This window comes from Falco punctatus (genome assembly GCF_963210335.1).
Source record: "Falco punctatus genome assembly, chromosome: 9".
Lineage (NCBI taxonomy): Eukaryota > Metazoa > Chordata > Aves > Falconiformes > Falconidae > Falco > Falco punctatus.
The window spans coordinates 53,319,517-53,338,836 of record NC_137589.1 but is presented as its reverse complement, the minus strand read 5'-3'; the positions used below and the strand labels follow the sequence as shown (position 1 = coordinate 53,338,836).

Here is a 19,320-nt window from a genome sequence, read left to right as displayed (position 1 = left end):
TGGCTGCCGTGGCCGGGATGCCAGCAGCCATCTCCGCTGCTGCTCTGGCCTTGGCCCCCCCGTGCCCCCCGCCTTGGGGACCAGTTTCAGACACCCCCACGCCAAGATGCTCGCGTTGCACCCTGACGCAGGCATCGCCGGGGGGACGGCAGCCCCCACCGGGCACGTCTGTGCCCCCCGGGCCCCGTGTCCTGCCCTGGCTGTGGGGTCCCCTCGCCACAGCCCCTGGGTGCAGGAGCCAGGGAGCAGAAAGGCTGTGGAAACCCTGGCGGGTTTCAGCACGCAGGAGACACGGTGCCACGGTGACGTGCTTTAGGGCCACCAGCACCAGGGGCGGTGGGTGCCCCGGGCGGTGCGGCGGGGGCGGGGCTGGCGGTGGGGCGGAGCTGGCGGGGGCGGGGCTGGCTGCGGGGCGGGGCTGGCGGGGGCGGAGCTGGCTGCGGGGCGGGGCTGGCTGCGGGGCGGGGCTGGCGGGGGCGGAGCTGGCTGCGGGGCGGGGCTGGCGGCGGGGCGGGGCTGGCGGGGGCGGGGCTGGCGGCGGGGCGGGGCTGGCGGGGGCGGGGCTGGCGGCGGCAAGCTCCGCCCGCCCAGGAGCCCCGAGGGAGCCGCGTTGCTGCGGAAGGGGCTGTGACGCGCGCGGGAGGGGCAGAACGCGGTGCTGTAGCGACGGCCGCGGCAGCCATGGCCAAGCGGTACGACATGGCGGAGTGTCCCTTCTGCGATGAGGTCTCTAAGTACGAGAAGCTCGCCAAGATCGGGCAGGGAACCTTCGGGTGAGTGCCCGGCCCGCCCCGCCGTCGGGCCTGCTGCTCGGGGCCGGCCCCCTGGGCCCCGCGGCCCGCCCGCCCCAGGCCCGGGCGCCGCCCGCTTGGGTCTCCCTTCCTCGGCCAGCGCTCCGGCCGCGGGGGCCGGCCTGGCCCCTCAGCCCTCCTTTCCCCGGCCCGGCGCCCCGCTCCGGCAGAGCAGAGTTCCCTCTGGAGACGGGCGGGGCGGGGTCCTGCACCTTTGCCCAAAACGTGCAGTTTCGGCCAAAATCCTTGGGGGGCTCCTGGGCTGGCTCGGCTCGGCCGCTGCTGAGGGCCTTTGGTCCGAACGGGATGTGGCTGGGTCGGATGGCGGCTCAGCACAGAGCGGTTGTCTCGTCTTTGTGTCTTGTTTGCTGGTGTTCCCGGTCAGGAGCACCTGGCTGCGTCCCTTCTGCCTTGCGCTGCTCAGTGGTTTCATTCTGGTTTTACAGGGAAGTTTTCAAAGCCAGACACCGGCAGACAGGCAAGAGAGTAGCACTGAAAAAAGTGTTGATGGAGAATGAGAAGGAGGGGGTAACTGCAGCAGCATGGCAGAGGAAGGGGGTAAGTGCCGGAACGTGGCTGGGCTGTGTTTGGGAAGGCCGGGGTGCGGGGTGCGGGGTGGCCCTTTGTCGTTGAAGGCTAATGTTTGGGACGGCATAGATGTGCTTTCACAGAGTAAATGTGTTTCACAATATTTGCAGCTCTAATACGCTGTATCCTGAACCTGTAAGGGTGTGGACAGGACCCCAGCCCTGTGGCCTTTTTCCTCTCCTGCTGATACTGTGATAACGTTGGGCCTTGTGGCTTTGCCAGGGCCTACGGCTTGTTGTCACCTTTCTGGCTGCAAAGGCAGCAGTGTGGTGCAGTCCCTGTGAGGTCACTGGGCTGCATGGGACAGCTGCTGGGAGGTGGCGCTGCCCACGCGTTCCTCCTCCCGTGCAAAAGCCTGTCATCCCCCGCCAGGCGCAGGGCTCCCCGCTGGCTGTTGTTTGTGGAGGAGCCGGGTAGTGTGTGAGGGGCACGTGCTCAGGGGTGTGCAAGAGATGGGAGAAGCTGGGGAGAGAGGTAACAGCTTAAACAGCGCAGGCAGTAGCTGGGGAGGCTGCTCTGCAGCTTGGGCCAGGCCGTACCGTGTGCCCTTACAAATGTGGAAGATGAGGAGAGGAGGGAGGGGTGCCTGCATGCCTGCCTCAGCACCACACAACCACTCTCCTGTGAAGGAACGTCCCTCCGCAGTGGTGCCCTGATGCTAAATAAATGTGCACAGTACCGGTGTGGGTGTTTTATTTTAAAGCTCTGATCGGCCTTCAGTGACCTGTGACAGTGCTGCTCAAGCAGGTCCCCTGCCGAGCTGCCACGGTCACGTGTCTCCTGTTCTCTAGGCAGGGGTGGCCTGGTCTCACGCACCCCTAATCCCCGTCCTTTCTTTCGCCTTTCCAGTTCCCCATCACAGCCTTGCGAGAGATTAAAATCCTCCAGCTGCTCAGACATGAGAACGTGGTGAACCTCATAGAAATCTGCAGGACCAAAGGTAGCTTGCGGGGCTCTCTCTCGGGCTGGCTGCCAGCTTTTTTTTCAGCCCTCCTTCTCTGCTGAGCGGGCTGGTGTTTTGTGCTGGGCGTGGGGTCCTCTAGCTGGGCATAGGCCTCTGTCCCCGCCTGTGATGCGAGGGGTGATGGTGCACTCCTCTTGGAAAACAGTTTCTTACAGAGTTCGGGGTTTGCTGCACCTTGGCTGGAAAAAGCTGTGGTCAGTGCTGCTGGGATATGGGTGTGCTGTGGCAATGAATGCTGCCCGTATTGGAAAAGTCCTGAGAGGCTTGAGATAAACCCACACTGGAGAGGCTTTGAAGCAGAGGGTTTTGAGCCCGGAGCTGTGCACAGCCAGTTCCCTCCTGTCAGGACCTCTAGCTGTCCCTCTCAGTTGGCTTGCGATGGTTTGTGGCAGCTCTGTGCTGATGATACAGCTCCAGCTGGAGACTTGCTTGGCTTTCTGTGGATGGCAGCGAGTGCTCGTGCTGTGAGAGCTGGGACTCCACTCGGGGTGGCCCTGAGCTGCTCTTCCACCTCCTCGCTTCTACCTCACGTGGTGTGCCCCTGCTGCGTGACTGGCACGCTCAGTGCGCTTGGCCTGGCTCCGTTTCCAGTCAAGTTGCTTTAAAGCACTTGGTAGCTTTTATACGTCATTCTCTTCTGTGGATTTGTATTGTAAAAAATACTTTTGAAAGTGACAGCTGATGTTCAAGCCTGCCATTCTCTATATTCAGTCGCTTCCGTGAAATAAAAATGAAAGTGGCAGGTATCTGGTGCTGGTGTGTTTTTAAAAGTTCACTGAACTGGTAGAAGTGTTTGGCCCGGGACCAGGAGCTTGAAGTTGCTCTAGTCCTCTACAGCACGTAGATTATAGTCCTCCGAACAGGTATGAGTAGAAACACTGACAAGTTAATTTTGAATTCACTGTGCGATTAAACAAGTTGTGATGGTTGCATGGCTGGTGTACCCAAGGTAACTATTTTTGTAGCCGTGTCGGTCGTTTGTGTTTTGTTTGAATTCCAGTTTTCACCCAGATCTACTTTGACCTCAGTTTCCAGTAAAGCAGAAATATTGCATGTGCTGTTCTCAAACTTTTAAGCGCCTCTCTTTTTAGGTGGGAAAGGTGTGGTAGGGGCCATATGTGTGTAAGGAATTGCAAAGCTGGTACAGCAGGCACCCTGCTGGCTGGCAGAGTGGTGCGTTTCTGTGAGGGCTGAGCTTGGCTGTCATTGTCCAGTAGGAGCTGCTGATCGATCGGCAAGTTTTGCCGATTACAGCTGATGAAAATCAGCTTTCTTTTTACAGTTTTGCATGTGTGCTCTAGGAACAAGGTTGAAATAGACTGCTTCATTTGAGGCTTCCTGTTAGTGACTTTAAATTGCAGTTGGAGTTGGAGTTTGAAATCGCTTTGATCCAGAGCAGCCCATTTTCACAGATGATGTTTGAGGCTGCAGAAACCCCCGCTTTCTAATACGATGTTAGACAGATTTTTCTCCGTTTCTGCATTTTTGCTGGGGCTGTCTTAGCGGGCGTCTCCGTTATCACTGACGCGATCGGTGGTAGTGCTTGGCTGGCAGCTAGTGGTATGTGCACCTACCAGCCGTGGCTTGCAGGGAGGAAACCCCACAGCCGTTACGCGCACAGAGCAATACAAAACGAAGCTTTCAAAGATTTTCGTGCCCTTGCCTTGCCTGTCTGATCACGTTCACGACTCTGATCCTCATCCTCTGTTCTTCTGTTGCTAGTTGTGGGTCTTGGGGCCTGCAGGCTGTTTCTGGTTCTGTGTGTGCCTGTGCCCTGAGGTTTTGTCTAGTGAGCGCTGTATGTATGAGCAGCAGGGTGGCCGGAGGCCAGGAGGAGCTGTGCTGGGGTTAAGGGTCCCTCCCTGACGGTCCCTCCTTGCTTCTCCCATAGCCTCTCCATACAACCGCTGCAAGGGCAGCATCTACCTTGTGTTTGACTTCTGCGAGCATGACCTGGCTGGCCTTCTCAGCAATGCCCGTGTCAAGTTCACGCTCTCAGAGATCAAGAAAGTGATGCAGATGCTGTTGAACGGCCTTTACTACATCCACAGGAACAAGGTACCGGCCAGAGCTGTGCTGTGCTCTGAGGTCACCCTGCTTTCTGTGGCTTTCCAAGGAGTGGGTGTCTTAGCACAGGCTGGAGGGAAGTCCTTGCTTGTCCTCCACCTCTGGAGCTGCTGGCACCAAGGAGGTGCTGGCACCAGGCGCCCAGGGAGGGTACCTGAACGGCTGAACCTTTTGGCGTCTGTCCTTGTACAGATCTTGCATCGAGACCTGAAAGCTGCAAATGTCCTGATCACGCGGGACGGAGTGCTGAAGCTTGCAGACTTTGGGCTGGCTCGAGCTTTCAGCCTGGCTAAGAACAGCCAGCCAAACCGCTACACCAACCGGGTGGTGACTCTGTGGTACCGGCCGCCAGAGCTGCTCCTAGGTAGGAGGTGATGGGCTCTGCCGGCTTCTCTGTCCTTCTCATTCCCCTGGGTGACTAACGCGACATCTCTGTTTAGGGGAGCGGGACTATGGTCCCCCCATTGACCTCTGGGGTGCAGGGTGCATCATGGCAGAGATGTGGACCCGCAGCCCCATCATGCAAGGGAACACAGAGCAGCACCAGCTCACCCTCATCAGCCAGCTCTGCGGATCCATCACACCGGAGGTGAGGGCGTGAGCGTGAGCGAGCTGCAGAGAGCGGAGGGAGGCGAGAGGCGGTGGTGTGGGCAGGTTCTGGGATCGGCCGTTCCTGGGCCTCTTCCCATGCCCGCTGCTGGCAGGGAGGCTGGGGAAGCTCTGGCAAACTCTGCTTGCCTCCCGGCAGCCACGTGCACGGTGGGGCACTGCGCTTGCCTTGCTACTCTGTGTAGACTACAGCTGTCCCATCGCTCATGTTAACCTCCTGAGGAGAAAAGGGTGAACCTGCCTCCCAGACCCCCTTCGGCAGGGGTGGCTTGTGTCCTTGTATTTGAGCACAGAGACGATGCTGGCTGCTCCAGCTGTGAAAGAACAGAACATTGCACGTAGGAATCTGTTCTAGCCTGTGTTTGGGGGTTGTCTCACAGAGAAACACCCTTTGGATTTCTGCTTAAAGAAGGGTGGGTTTGGGGTTTTTTTGTTTGTTTTGTGTTGAGAGGTTTGCCTCTGGTGCTTTGAACTGGTCACCTTGAAAAGCCTCTTCAGTTCTGTCTTGTCACTCGTGGCATCGGCTCGGTTCTGGTGGGAGCATTTAGCTCTTTCTCAGCTCCTTATTTAATGGCGGCTTGTCCTGCCCTCTTGTGGGGGATTGAGCTGGGGGATCTCTTGGCCGGGGCTGTGATCTAGGGCTTGTGTTGTGCAGGCAGCTGCAGAGGCCTGATGCCTGTCCTGCATGCGTTATGTACGTACATTGAAGGGGTTTTCTCTTGTATGTAAATACCTGGTGTGGTCTCTCAGATCAGGGTTGAGGTAAGTGCTGGTGACTGCAGCAGGCTTTGCTTCCTAAGGATAAAAGGAGCCACAGACATCCTGGTTGTTACTTAGCAATCGGGTTTGTGGCTTTACCTTTCTGGATGCTGTAGCTGGCATGAGCCTCGCTCTCTTGTAGCTCTTTCGTGGGAGAACCAGAAATCCTGGAGCATCCTGCAAGCTGTTTCCATTGCAGCAGGCCTCCGTCCCGACTTGCCCACGTGTCTCCAGGCTTTAGCGTACCCTTTAGGGCCTCCTTCATGCTGTGGGAACAAGGTCTGCCAGTTTGGAGGTTATAAAATAGTATTGTTCTCCCTGCAGACCTCACCCGACTTTGCCTGAGGGTGTTCGCATCAAAAATGGCTTGTCCTCTCTGTAACTATTTCCTCCCAACCCTGCTTTCCTGCCCCTTCCCAGGCTTGGCCAAATGTGGGTAAATACGAGCTGTACCAGAAGCTGGATCTTCCCAAGGGTCAGAAGCGCAAGGTGAAGGATTGCCTGAAAGCCTACGTCGGAGACCCCTACGCACTCGACCTCATCGACAAGCTGCTGGTGCTGGATCCCGCCCAGCGGATCGACAGCGATGATGCCCTGAACCACGACTTCTTCTGGTCCGACCCCATGCCCTCGGACCTCAAAAACATGCTGTCCACCCTCAACCAGTCCATGTTCGAGTACCTGGCCCCACCGCACAGGAGGGGTGGGCACATGCCCCAGCAGCCGTTCCAGGGCAGGAACCCGGCCGCCACCAACCAGGCTGGATTCGACCGAGTGTTTTGAGTGGGGGCTTCCCCAGCGGGGTCCCAGCTGGGCTACTCCGCAGGCTGCATTCAGCGGGGATGTCCTGGCAAGGTCTTTCTGTCTGGGAAAGGACTTTCTTCAAGGCGAAGCGCCTGCTGGCTTTAACTCGGCTCTGAGATCTCGTGCGGCAGCTCAGCCACCACGGAGCTGCTACAGAAGGTGATACCTGCAAGCCTGCAGCTGTTTCCCTACAGCTTTGTTACAGAGCTCCCGCACCTGCCGGGCGCCGGTTCAGCACGTGGCCTCAACCGTGGCCTGAACCGGCCACGTTCAGTGGCTGCAGGTGAGGGGAGCCGTGAGGAGGAGCTGATGCTGTGCAGCCTGTCCACCCTGCTGTCCCTGGGTGTATCCCACCTCTGTGCCCCCCCCGAGGGTCTTGCAGCGCTGGGTGCAGGGGGGGCCATCAGATGACCCCCTGCCTGGACCAACCCCCCGTGACCCTGCCAGTGTGGGACTGGTCCTGGTGGCGATCCCATGGGTGGGTCCTGAGGGCTCCCCCAGTGCTGACCCCCCCTCCTCTCCCCACAGCCCTGCCACTTTGACTACGCTGTCTTCTGCCCCAACTTCACGGAGGTGCCCGTGGCCAGCAATGCAGGTGAGTGCCGGGGAGCTGGGGTCTTCCCTGGCCCCGCCCCTCATCCCCAACCCCTCCCTGGCTCCCCCTAATCCCTGGCCCCCATCCCCGTCTCTCCCAGACCAGCAAAACTTCAGCGTGACCCTGGAGAGCTCCCTGACCCGCTGCCTGGAGAACCAGCGGAGGTGGACCCGGCTACTGGAGGAAAAGGAGGGGCAGGACCCCTGGCTCCCAGCCCCCCTGCAGCCAGCCCCTGCCCGAGAACCCCTGCTCCTGGTCCCCCCAGCTGCGAGACCCCTCAATTCCCCAGCCCTCGTGTTCCCCTGCCTGGCCCAGGCACTGAGGGGTGGGTGGCACAGGGCCGGGACCCTTGGCTGGCAGCGCCCACCGCCATGGGGGCTCACCCCCACCCCGCCGCCAGCAGAGGGGCTGTGCGGCTGCGGGAGGCGGCCGCCATCCACGTCCTGGTCACCGGCAGCCTGCACTTGGTGGGGGGGGTCCTTCGGCTGCTGGACCCCGCGCTCTCCCAGTAGCGGGGGTGCGCAGGGCTTTGCACCTCTTTTTACTTGAAGCGCCGGTTCTGCCCCAGATGGTGCTCGGAGGTGGCTGGGGGGGGCACGTGGGACCCCCAGACCCTTCCCGGCTCATCCCTTTTCACCCCAGTGCCTTTTGGCTGTGCCCCCCGCAGGGGGGACACTGGCCATGGGGGAGCTGCTCCCTGCCCCCAGCCCACGTTGGTGGGACTGGCTGGGGGGGCCCTGGCCTCTGGGGGGGCTGCCCCAGGCTGTGCCAGGGTCCAGGCGCCCAGGGGCGTAGATGGAGTTTTGAGGGGGCGGTAGATGGGAGCCTCAAGCCACAGCGAGGTGTGGACTAATTTAACACAGGGGAGATTTATTATTATTATTATTATTATTATTATTAATAGTTTGTAACTTGGGTGGGGAGCTGGGAGTGTGTGTGGTTTCTGCCCATCACCCCGTGGGGAGCCAGCAGCCCCACACTGCCTCACCCCCCCTTAATAAACATTTTGCTGCTCCTAGTGGTGCCCACTGCCTTCTTGGGGGGACCCAGGAGAGGTGCAGGGGGTCACCCCAAGTGCTGGGTCGTGTCCTGGGGGCACCCGCTTTTGCCCACCCCCCCATTTGAGGGGGAGCCCTGGGGGAGGCTTTGGGCGTAGGTACTCTCTCTGCCCCCCTGGTGCACCCAGCAGCAGGGGACCCCAGGGGGGTTGCAGGGTGCCCCCCTCCCCCGGCGTGGGCTGCCCTTGGGGGGCCAAAGCGTTCGCTGAATGAGTAACGGAGGCCCCCTCCGGGCTCGGCCTGAGATTTGGGGCAAAAACCCAGCTTAATGGGGCTGGGGTGGGTCCCCAAGTCTGACAGTTGGGGACCGGGTGGGCTGGGGGGGGTCAGGCCACGCTGCTGGTGGAGCAGGGGGTGCTCTGGGTGCTGCCGATGCTGCGGTTGGTGCTGCTGCTCTCCGAGGCCGGCACCGTGCTGGAAACTGGCTGCAGTTTGGAGGTGGGACCTGGCTCGCGTCGCGGCGCCGGAGGGAGAAGCACCGAGGGGACCCGAGCTCGGGGCGGCCGGCGGTGGGCAGGATGCTGCTGCCGTGTCGGAGGACGGGCACGGGCTTGAGCTGCTGCTGCCAGCGCTCCGGCACTGCCGGAGGAGCAGGCTGGTGCTGGTGGCTGGCCTCGCACAGCAGCTGGTTCCCCAGAGCACTGGGGGCTGCAGCCCCGTATTGACACACTGGGGACGTGCCCCAGAGCTGACCCCTTTGCCCAGCACCTCACCCTCTGCATGCGCTACTGCTTCCCTCTGCTCCTCTAGGAGTTGTTGGCAAGGGGAGGTGTAGAGCACCGTGCTGTTCTCCTGCCTTGTACCCACCACTCTTGGGGTGCTCCTGGGACCCCGCAGAGTCCCTCAGCAGGAGCCTGACCCCTAGATTCCCCCCCTTCCCTGGGGGGAGATGCTCCATCCCCCGTGGTGGCTGCATTCAGCAGGCAAAGCAGGCAACGATGCTGTCCTGGGGACCCTGCTGCAGCCTGGGGAGGGGGAAGGAGGCTGCAAAGGGCTGGTGTGAGGGACTGTGCCCTCCAGGGCTTGCCCTCAGCAGCCTGGACCTGCCGCCGTTCCTCCCTTCCCAACTGCTATTGAGTCCAAAGGTTCCACGGATTAGCGGCAGGCGGGGAGCGGGAGCTGGCGCCGGGGGGTTGGGGTCACGCGGGGGTGTCCCGCCGTACCGGGCGTGGGAGGGCAGCGGCGGCCCCTTCCCGAGGCACCGGCCTGCGGGCTCCCGGGTGGGCGGGAGGGGTCCCGGCGCCGCCGCTCGCCGTGCCTTCTGCCGGGGGCGGCCGGTGCCCGAAGGTCGCCCTGCGAAGCGCCGTCCGCCGCGGCAGCCCCGGGAGCGCGGCCAGCAGCCGCGCCGCGTCCCGGGCGGGGCCTCGGGCATCCCGAGCCCGTGCGGCTGCCGGGCGCCGCGGGGGCGCCGGCGGTCCCGGGGCCGGGGGCGGTGCGGAAGCCCCGGAGCTGCCCCACGCTCACCAGGGCAGGATGCGCCACCGGTGCCGCTCTGCTGCCTGCGTGGGGTCCGGCTGCTCGGGGGGTCCCCGCACCGGGGCCACTGGCTTGTCCCACGCCAGGTCCCACTGCGGCAGGGCCAAGCGTGCGGGCCCGGGGGGCTCGGTGGCCCCCGGCAGCGGCCGTGCCGCGCAGCGGCTGTGCCAGATGCACCGTGCAGGTGCAGCTCCGCGGCTGCGGTTGCGGCCCCGGTTCGAGCCGGCGGGCAGGCATGCTGGCACTGGAGCGCCGCCCGCTCGCACCCATGGGTGGCCTTGTCCCGCCGGGCAGGGGTGGGTGCCGGGTGCTGGGCTGCCCTGTGCCCCCCCGCGGGGCCAAGGGGCAGCGGTGGAGGGGTGGCTCCCCTTGCCCAGAAGGAGCCCGTCCGCGCGGCGTCCCCCAAACAGGTGCTGGCACTGCCAGCGTGTCACCGCGGGGCCACGGCGGCAGCCAGCGGGCACGGCTGCAGGAGCCAAACCCGATGGGGTGGATCGGGCTGGGCTGGGCTGGCCCCTGGGGCTGTGGCGGTGGGCCCAGCCCCGAGGCTGTGGTGATGGGCGCCATCCTGACCGCCCCCAGGGATCTTTCCAGGACACCATCCGGACCCTCAACACCCTGCAGACCAATGCCAGCGACCTGGAGCAGGCGAAGCGGGAGCGCAGCGACCCCCAGGCCCAGCTGGAAGCCATGCAGGGCTTTTTGGAGCGGACCGGGATGAAGGTGAGGAGCGGGTCCCCCCATCACCCCCCCCACCCCACCCCATCCCCCCCGTCCCAGCAGCGGTGCCACCATGCTCGGTGCTGGCTGCCTCCTGGGGGTCTTCTCGGGTGGTTGACCTCTGGCAGGTCGAGGACCTGGATCGACTGAACGTCATCCATGTCACGGGGACGAAGGGCAAGGTGAGGCAGATGGGCAGTGCTGGGGGGCAAGGGGGGGCCTCCAGCCTCTCTGGCTCCGTTTGCCCCAGCACGGGGGGGTTAACGCTGCTGTCTCCCCAGGGCTCAGTGTGCGCCTTCGCTGAGTGCATCCTCCGCAACTACGGGCTGAAGACGGGCTTTTACAGGTGAGTGTGGGGGGTCAGGAGGGTTTGGGGGGGCTGGTGGCACTGTGCCCGACTGTGCCCCCCTCTCCTGCTCTGCCCCCCCAGCTCCCCTCACCTGGTGCAGGTGCGTGAGCGGATCCGCATCGATGGGCAGCCCATCAGCAAGGAGCAGTTCAGCAAGTACTTCTGGCTCGTTTACAGGCGCCTGGAGGAGACCAAGGTGGGGCTGGCGGGGGGTGCTCCCTCCCTCGAGGACGCCCCAGTGCTGGTTGGGGATGCCCAGCAGATGTTGACACCCAACCCCCCCTGGGTGCCAGCCCTAGAGGAGGGTGCCAGCCCTGAACGTGGGTGCCAGCCCTGTGGGTGAGGGTGCCATCTCTCGAGCAGGGTGCCAGCCTTAGAGGACGGCGCCAGCCCTGCAGACAAGGGAGCACCAGGCACATCTGGGGCTCAGCCGCTGCCCTCACGGCCCCGTGGGTGGGGTGACAGCCGGACGGCATGACTGGCAGCAGGAGCCCCCTGCCGCTGGCTGTTGCCTCATGCTGGGGGACCTTGGGGTGCCCTGGAGGCAGGAGTGTCTTCACGCAGGCCCAGGTGGCCTGGGCCTGGCAGGCTGCAGTGTCTGTGCTGTCCCCCATTCCCAGGCAGCACCTGGTGGCTGCCGTGGCCGGGATGCCAGCAGCCATCTCCGCTGCTGCTCTGGCCTTGGCCCCCCCGTGCCCCCCGCCTTGGGGACCAGTTTCAGACACCCCCACGCCAAGATGCTCGCGTTGCACCCTGACGCAGGCATCGCCGGGGGGACGGCAGCCCCCACCGGGCACGTCTGTGCCCCCCGGGCCCCGTGTCCTGCCCTGGCTGTGGGGTCCCCTCGCCACAGCCCCTGGGTGCAGGAGCCAGGGAGCAGAAAGGCTGTGGAAACCCTGGCGGGTTTCAGCACGCAGGAGACACGGTGCCACGGTGACGTGCTTTAGGGCCACCAGCACCAGGGGCGGTGGGTGCCCCGGGCGGTGCGGCGGGGGCGGGGCTGGCGGTGGGGCGGAGCTGGCGGGGGCGGGGCTGGCTGCGGGGCGGGGCTGGCGGGGGCGGAGCTGGCTGCGGGGCGGGGCTGGCTGCGGGGCGGGGCTGGCGGGGGCGGAGCTGGCTGCGGGGCGGGGCTGGCGGCGGGGCGGGGCTGGCGGGGGCGGGGCTGGCGGCGGGGCGGGGCTGGCGGGGGCGGGGCTGGCGGCGGCAAGCTCCGCCCGCCCAGGAGCCCCGAGGGAGCCGCGTTGCTGCGGAAGGGGCTGTGACGCGCGCGGGAGGGGCAGAACGCGGTGCTGTAGCGACGGCCGCGGCAGCCATGGCCAAGCGGTACGACATGGCGGAGTGTCCCTTCTGCGATGAGGTCTCTAAGTACGAGAAGCTCGCCAAGATCGGGCAGGGAACCTTCGGGTGAGTGCCCGGCCCGCCCCGCCGTCGGGCCTGCTGCTCGGGGCCGGCCCCCTGGGCCCCGCGGCCCGCCCGCCCCAGGCCCGGGCGCCGCCCGCTTGGGTCTCCCTTCCTCGGCCAGCGCTCCGGCCGCGGGGGCCGGCCTGGCCCCTCAGCCCTCCTTTCCCCGGCCCGGCGCCCCGCTCCGGCAGAGCAGAGTTCCCTCTGGAGACGGGCGGGGCGGGGTCCTGCACCTTTGCCCAAAACGTGCAGTTTCGGCCAAAATCCTTGGGGGGCTCCTGGGCTGGCTCGGCTCGGCCGCTGCTGAGGGCCTTTGGTCCGAACGGGATGTGGCTGGGTCGGATGGCGGCTCAGCACAGAGCGGTTGTCTCGTCTTTGTGTCTTGTTTGCTGGTGTTCCCGGTCAGGAGCACCTGGCTGCGTCCCTTCTGCCTTGCGCTGCTCAGTGGTTTCATTCTGGTTTTACAGGGAAGTTTTCAAAGCCAGACACCGGCAGACAGGCAAGAGAGTAGCACTGAAAAAAGTGTTGATGGAGAATGAGAAGGAGGGGGTAACTGCAGCAGCATGGCAGAGGAAGGGGGTAAGTGCCGGAACGTGGCTGGGCTGTGTTTGGGAAGGCCGGGGTGCGGGGTGCGGGGTGGCCCTTTGTCGTTGAAGGCTAATGTTTGGGACGGCATAGATGTGCTTTCACAGAGTAAATGTGTTTCACAATATTTGCAGCTCTAATACGCTGTATCCTGAACCTGTAAGGGTGTGGACAGGACCCCAGCCCTGTGGCCTTTTTCCTCTCCTGCTGATACTGTGATAACGTTGGGCCTTGTGGCTTTGCCAGGGCCTACGGCTTGTTGTCACCTTTCTGGCTGCAAAGGCAGCAGTGTGGTGCAGTCCCTGTGAGGTCACTGGGCTGCATGGGACAGCTGCTGGGAGGTGGCGCTGCCCACGCGTTCCTCCTCCCGTGCAAAAGCCTGTCATCCCCCGCCAGGCGCAGGGCTCCCCGCTGGCTGTTGTTTGTGGAGGAGCCGGGTAGTGTGTGAGGGGCACGTGCTCAGGGGTGTGCAAGAGATGGGAGAAGCTGGGGAGAGAGGTAACAGCTTAAACAGCGCAGGCAGTAGCTGGGGAGGCTGCTCTGCAGCTTGGGCCAGGCCGTACCGTGTGCCCTTACAAATGTGGAAGATGAGGAGAGGAGGGAGGGGTGCCTGCATGCCTGCCTCAGCACCACACAACCACTCTCCTGTGAAGGAACGTCCCTCCGCAGTGGTGCCCTGATGCTAAATAAATGTGCACAGTACCGGTGTGGGTGTTTTATTTTAAAGCTCTGATCGGCCTTCAGTGACCTGTGACAGTGCTGCTCAAGCAGGTCCCCTGCCGAGCTGCCACGGTCACGTGTCTCCTGTTCTCTAGGCAGGGGTGGCCTGGTCTCACGCACCCCTAATCCCCGTCCTTTCTTTCGCCTTTCCAGTTCCCCATCACAGCCTTGCGAGAGATTAAAATCCTCCAGCTGCTCAGACATGAGAACGTGGTGAACCTCATAGAAATCTGCAGGACCAAAGGTAGCTTGCGGGGCTCTCTCTCGGGCTGGCTGCCAGCTTTTTTTTCAGCCCTCCTTCTCTGCTGAGCGGGCTGGTGTTTTGTGCTGGGCGTGGGGTCCTCTAGCTGGGCATAGGCCTCTGTCCCCGCCTGTGATGCGAGGGGTGATGGTGCACTCCTCTTGGAAAACAGTTTCTTACAGAGTTCGGGGTTTGCTGCACCTTGGCTGGAAAAAGCTGTGGTCAGTGCTGCTGGGATATGGGTGTGCTGTGGCAATGAATGCTGCCCGTATTGGAAAAGTCCTGAGAGGCTTGAGATAAACCCACACTGGAGAGGCTTTGAAGCAGAGGGTTTTGAGCCCGGAGCTGTGCACAGCCAGTTCCCTCCTGTCAGGACCTCTAGCTGTCCCTCTCAGTTGGCTTGCGATGGTTTGTGGCAGCTCTGTGCTGATGATACAGCTCCAGCTGGAGACTTGCTTGGCTTTCTGTGGATGGCAGCGAGTGCTCGTGCTGTGAGAGCTGGGACTCCACTCGGGGTGGCCCTGAGCTGCTCTTCCACCTCCTCGCTTCTACCTCACGTGGTGTGCCCCTGCTGCGTGACTGGCACGCTCAGTGCGCTTGGCCTGGCTCCGTTTCCAGTCAAGTTGCTTTAAAGCACTTGGTAGCTTTTATACGTCATTCTCTTCTGTGGATTTGTATTGTAAAAAATACTTTTGAAAGTGACAGCTGATGTTCAAGCCTGCCATTCTCTATATTCAGTCGCTTCCGTGAAATAAAAATGAAAGTGGCAGGTATCTGGTGCTGGTGTGTTTTTAAAAGTTCACTGAACTGGTAGAAGTGTTTGGCCCGGGACCAGGAGCTTGAAGTTGCTCTAGTCCTCTACAGCACGTAGATTATAGTCCTCCGAACAGGTATGAGTAGAAACACTGACAAGTTAATTTTGAATTCACTGTGCGATTAAACAAGTTGTGATGGTTGCATGGCTGGTGTACCCAAGGTAACTATTTTTGTAGCCGTGTCGGTCGTTTGTGTTTTGTTTGAATTCCAGTTTTCACCCAGATCTACTTTGACCTCAGTTTCCAGTAAAGCAGAAATATTGCATGTGCTGTTCTCAAACTTTTAAGCGCCTCTCTTTTTAGGTGGGAAAGGTGTGGTAGGGGCCATATGTGTGTAAGGAATTGCAAAGCTGGTACAGCAGGCACCCTGCTGGCTGGCAGAGTGGTGCGTTTCTGTGAGGGCTGAGCTTGGCTGTCATTGTCCAGTAGGAGCTGCTGATCGATCGGCAAGTTTTGCCGATTACAGCTGATGAAAATCAGCTTTCTTTTTACAGTTTTGCATGTGTGCTCTAGGAACAAGGTTGAAATAGACTGCTTCATTTGAGGCTTCCTGTTAGTGACTTTAAATTGCAGTTGGAGTTGGAGTTTGAAATCGCTTTGATCCAGAGCAGCCCATTTTCACAGATGATGTTTGAGGCTGCAGAAACCCCCGCTTTCTAATACGATGTTAGACAGATTTTTCTCCGTTTCTGCATTTTTGCTGGGGCTGTCTTAGCGGGCGTCTCCGTTATCACTGACGCGATCGGTGGTAGTGCTTGGCTGGCAGCTAGTGGTATGTGCACCTACCAGCCGTGGCTTGCAGGGAGGAAACCCCACAGCCGTTACGCGCACAGAGCAATACAAAACGAAGCTTTCAAAGATTTTCGTGCCCTTGCCTTGCCTGTCTGATCACGTTCACGACTCTGATCCTCATCCTCTGTTCTTCTGTTGCTAGTTGTGGGTCTTGGGGCCTGCAGGCTGTTTCTGGTTCTGTGTGTGCCTGTGCCCTGAGGTTTTGTCTAGTGAGCGCTGTATGTATGAGCAGCAGGGTGGCCGGAGGCCAGGAGGAGCTGTGCTGGGGTTAAGGGTCCCTCCCTGACGGTCCCTCCTTGCTTCTCCCATAGCCTCTCCATACAACCGCTGCAAGGGCAGCATCTACCTTGTGTTTGACTTCTGCGAGCATGACCTGGCTGGCCTTCTCAGCAATGCCCGTGTCAAGTTCACGCTCTCAGAGATCAAGAAAGTGATGCAGATGCTGTTGAACGGCCTTTACTACATCCACAGGAACAAGGTACCGGCCAGAGCTGTGCTGTGCTCTGAGGTCACCCTGCTTTCTGTGGCTTTCCAAGGAGTGGGTGTCTTAGCACAGGCTGGAGGGAAGTCCTTGCTTGTCCTCCACCTCTGGAGCTGCTGGCACCAAGGAGGTGCTGGCACCAGGCGCCCAGGGAGGGTACCTGAACGGCTGAACCTTTTGGCGTCTGTCCTTGTACAGATCTTGCATCGAGACCTGAAAGCTGCAAATGTCCTGATCACGCGGGACGGAGTGCTGAAGCTTGCAGACTTTGGGCTGGCTCGAGCTTTCAGCCTGGCTAAGAACAGCCAGCCAAACCGCTACACCAACCGGGTGGTGACTCTGTGGTACCGGCCGCCAGAGCTGCTCCTAGGTAGGAGGTGATGGGCTCTGCCGGCTTCTCTGTCCTTCTCATTCCCCTGGGTGACTAACGCGACATCTCTGTTTAGGGGAGCGGGACTATGGTCCCCCCATTGACCTCTGGGGTGCAGGGTGCATCATGGCAGAGATGTGGACCCGCAGCCCCATCATGCAAGGGAACACAGAGCAGCACCAGCTCACCCTCATCAGCCAGCTCTGCGGATCCATCACACCGGAGGTGAGGGCGTGAGCGTGAGCGAGCTGCAGAGAGCGGAGAGAGGAGAGAGGCGGTGGTGTGGGCAGGTTCTGGGATCGGCCGTTCCTGGGCCTCTTCCCATGCCCGCTGCTGGCAGGGAGGCTGGGGAAGCTCTGGCAAACTCTGCTTGCCTCCCGGCAGCCACGTGCACGGTGGGGCACTGCGCTTGCCTTGCTACTCTGTGTAGACTACAGCTGTCCCATCGCTCATGTTAACCTCCTGAGGAGAAAAGGGTGAACCTGCCTCCCAGACCCCCTTCGGCAGGGGTGGCTTGTGTCCTTGTATTTGAGCACAGAGACGATGCTGGCTGCTCCAGCTGTGAAAGAACAGAACATTGCACGTAGGAATCTGTTCTAGCCTGTGTTTGGGGGTTGTCTCACAGAGAAACACCCTTTGGATTTCTGCTTAAAGAAGGGTGGGTTTGGGGTTTTTTTGTTTGTTTTGTGTTGAGAGGTTTGCCTCTGGTGCTTTGAACTGGTCACCTTGAAAAGCCTCTTCAGTTCTGTCTTGTCACTCGTGGCATCGGCTCGGTTCTGGTGGGAGCATTTAGCTCTTTCTCAGCTCCTTATTTAATGGCGGCTTGTCCTGCCCTCTTGTGGGGGATTGAGCTGGGGGATCTCTTGGCCGGGGCTGTGATCTAGGGCTTGTGTTGTGCAGGCAGCTGCAGAGGCCTGATGCCTGTCCTGCATGCGTTATGTACGTACATTGAAGGGGTTTTCTCTTGTATGTAAATACCTGGTGTGGTCTCTCAGATCAGGGTTGAGGTAAGTGCTGGTGACTGCAGCAGGCTTTGCTTCCTAAGGATAAAAGGAGCCACAGACATCCTGGTTGTTACTTAGCAATCGGGTTTGTGGCTTTACCTTTCTGGATGCTGTAGCTGGCATGAGCCTCGCTCTCTTGTAGCTCTTTCGTGGGAGAACCAGAAATCCTGGAGCATCCTGCAAGCTGTTTCCATTGCAGCAGGCCTCCGTCCCGACTTGCCCACGTGTCTCCAGGCTTTAGCGTACCCTTTAGGGCCTCCTTCATGCTGTGGGAACAAGGTCTGCCAGTTTGGAGGTTATAAAATAGTATTGTTCTCCCTGCAGACCTCACCCGACTTTGCCTGAGGGTGTTCGCATCAAAAATGGCTTGTCCTCTCTGTAACTATTTCCTCCCAACCCTGCTTTCCTGCCCCTTCCCAGGCTTGGCCAAATGTGGGTAAATACGAGCTGTACCAGAAGCTGGATCTTCCCAAGGGTCAGAAGCGCAAGGTGAAGGATTGCCTGAAAGCCTACGTCGGAGACCCCTACGCACTCGACCTCATCGACAAGCTGCTGGTGCTGGATCCCGCCCAGCGGATCGACAGCGATGATGCCCTGAACCACGACTTCTTCTGGTCCGACCCCATGCCCTCGGACCTCAAAAACATGCTGTCCACCCTCAACCAGTCCATGTTCGAGTACCTGGCCCCACCGCACAGGAGGGGTGGGCACATGCCCCAGCAGCCGTTCCAGGGCAGGAACCCGGCCGCCACCAACCAGGCTGGATTCGACCGAGTGTTTTGAGTGGGGGCTTCCCCAGCGGGGTCCCAGCTGGGCTACTCCGCAGGCTGCATTCAGCGGGGATGTCCTGGCAAGGTCTTTCTGTCTGGGAAAGGACTTTCTTCAAGGCGAAGCGCCTGCTGGCTTTAACTCGGCTCTGAGATCTCGTGCGGCAGCTCAGCCACCACGGAGCTGCTACAGAAGGTGATACCTGCAAGCCTGCAGCTGTTTCCCTACAGCTTTGTTACAGAGCTCCCGCACCTGCCGGGCGCCGGTTCAGCACGTGGCCTCAACCGTGGCCTGAACCGGCCACGTTCAGTGGCTGCAGGTGAGGGGAGCCGTGAGGAGGAGCTGATGCTGTGCAGCCTGTCCACCCTGCTGTCCCTGGGTGTATCCCACCTCTGTGCCCCCCCCGAGGGTCTTGCAGCGCTGGGTGCAGGGGGGGCCATCAGATGACCCCCTGCCTGGACCAACCCCCCGTGACCCTGCCAGTGTGGGACTGGTCCTGGTGGCGATCCCATGGGTGGGTCCTGAGGGCTCCCCCAGTGCTGACCCCCCCTCCTCTCCCCACAGCCCTGCCACTTTGACTACGCTGTCTTCTGCCCCAACTTCACGGAGGTGCCCGTGGCCAGCAATGCAGGTGAGTGCCGGGGAGCTGGGGTCTTCCCTGGCCCCGCCCCTCATCCCCAACCCCTCCCTGGCTCCCCCTAATCCCTGGCCCCCATCCCCGTCTCTCCCAGACCAGCAAAACTTCAGCGTGACCCTGGAGAGCTCCCTGACCCGCTGCCTGGAGAACCAGCGGAGGTGGACCCGGCTACTGGAGGAAAAGGAGGGGCAGGACCCCTGGCTCCCAGCCCCCTGCAGCCAGCCCCTGCCCGAGAACCCCTGCTCCTGGTCCCCCCAGCTGCGAGACCCCTCAATTCCCCAGCCCTCGTGTTCCCCTGCCTGGCCCAGGCACTGAGGGGTGGGTGGCACAGGGCCGGGACCCTTGGCTGGCAGCGCCCACCGCCATGGGGGCTCACCCCCACCCCGCCGCCAGCAGAGGGGCTGTGCGGCTGCGGGAGGCGGCCGCCATCCACGTCCTGGTCACCGGCAGCCTGCACTTGGTGGGGGGGGTCCTTCGGCTGCTGGACCCCGCGCTCTCCCAGTAGCGGGGGTGCGCAGGGCTTTGCACCTCTTTTTACTTGAAGCGCCGGTTCTGCCCCAGATGGTGCTCGGAGGTGGCTGGGGGGGGCACGTGGGACCCCCAGACCCTTCCCGGCTCATCCCTTTTCACCCCAGTGCCTTTTGGCTGTGCCCCCCGCAGGGGGGACACTGGCCATGGGGGAGCTGCTCCCTGCCCCCAGCCCACGTTGGTGGGACTGGCTGGGGG

General features: G+C 61.7%; 5 protein-coding genes across 10 annotated transcripts; all 5 read left to right on the top strand.

Moving 5' to 3' along the window:
* The first annotated feature begins 507 nt into the window (after window positions 1-507).
* LOC308069509 (cyclin-dependent kinase 9-like) lies at window positions 508-7,177 on the top strand. 3 transcript variants are annotated; one of them, XR_013930422.1, is made up of 8 exons: window positions 508-773; window positions 1,238-1,349; window positions 2,229-2,319; window positions 4,235-4,401; window positions 4,603-4,774; window positions 4,851-4,999; window positions 6,199-6,741; window positions 7,111-7,177. XR_013930422.1 is itself a non-coding variant. In XM_080401883.1 (7 exons), exons 1-7 carry the CDS (start codon window positions 682-684, stop codon window positions 6,559-6,561), a joined length of 1,146 nt encoding a protein of 381 aa, XP_080258009.1. In that variant the 5' UTR covers window positions 508-681; the 3' UTR covers window positions 6,562-7,109. The 3 variants fall into 3 exon arrangements, 1 of the variants encoding a protein (XP_080258009.1); XR_013930423.1 differs by having other exon boundaries at window positions 6,199-6,865; XM_080401883.1 differs by lacking the exon at window positions 7,111-7,177 and having other exon boundaries at window positions 6,199-7,109.
* Window positions 7,105-7,689, top strand: LOC308069947 (folylpolyglutamate synthase, mitochondrial-like; the record flags this gene model as incomplete). Its single annotated transcript, XM_080403100.1, is given in 3 exon segments — window positions 7,105-7,177; window positions 7,278-7,501; window positions 7,504-7,689. Coding segments are annotated over 3 exon segments (483 nt in total), but the record flags the coding sequence as incomplete, so codon positions are not given.
* A 642-nt stretch (window positions 7,690-8,331) lies between these two features.
* Window positions 8,332-11,769, top strand: LOC308069515 (folylpolyglutamate synthase, mitochondrial-like; the record flags this gene model as incomplete). 2 transcript variants are annotated; one of them, XR_013930428.1, is made up of 2 exons in its annotated part: window positions 8,332-10,777; window positions 10,862-11,769. XR_013930428.1 is itself a non-coding variant. In XM_080401896.1 (2 exons), the coding sequence occupies 2 exons, from the start codon at window positions 10,623-10,625 to the stop codon at window positions 11,121-11,123; spliced, it is 417 nt and encodes a 138-aa protein (XP_080258022.1). The 2 variants fall into 2 exon arrangements, 1 of the variants encoding a protein (XP_080258022.1); XM_080401896.1 differs by having other exon boundaries at window positions 10,623-10,777; window positions 10,862-11,123.
* A 149-nt stretch (window positions 11,770-11,918) lies between these two features.
* On the top strand, window positions 11,919-18,588 carry LOC308069508 (cyclin-dependent kinase 9-like). 3 transcript variants are annotated; one of them, XR_013930420.1, is made up of 8 exons: window positions 11,919-12,184; window positions 12,649-12,760; window positions 13,640-13,730; window positions 15,646-15,812; window positions 16,014-16,185; window positions 16,262-16,410; window positions 17,610-18,152; window positions 18,522-18,588. XR_013930420.1 is itself a non-coding variant. In XM_080401882.1 (7 exons), the coding sequence occupies exons 1-7, from the start codon at window positions 12,093-12,095 to the stop codon at window positions 17,970-17,972; spliced, it is 1,146 nt and encodes a 381-aa protein (XP_080258008.1). In that variant the 5' UTR covers window positions 11,919-12,092; the 3' UTR covers window positions 17,973-18,520. The 3 variants fall into 3 exon arrangements, 1 of the variants encoding a protein (XP_080258008.1); XR_013930421.1 differs by having other exon boundaries at window positions 17,610-18,276; XM_080401882.1 differs by lacking the exon at window positions 18,522-18,588 and having other exon boundaries at window positions 17,610-18,520.
* On the top strand, window positions 18,516-19,106 carry LOC308069946 (folylpolyglutamate synthase, mitochondrial-like; the record flags this gene model as incomplete). Its single annotated transcript, XM_080403099.1, is given in 4 exon segments — window positions 18,516-18,588; window positions 18,689-18,793; window positions 18,796-18,911; window positions 18,914-19,106. Coding segments are annotated over 4 exon segments (480 nt in total), but the record flags the coding sequence as incomplete, so codon positions are not given.
* Window positions 19,107-19,320: the final 214 nt, after the last annotated feature.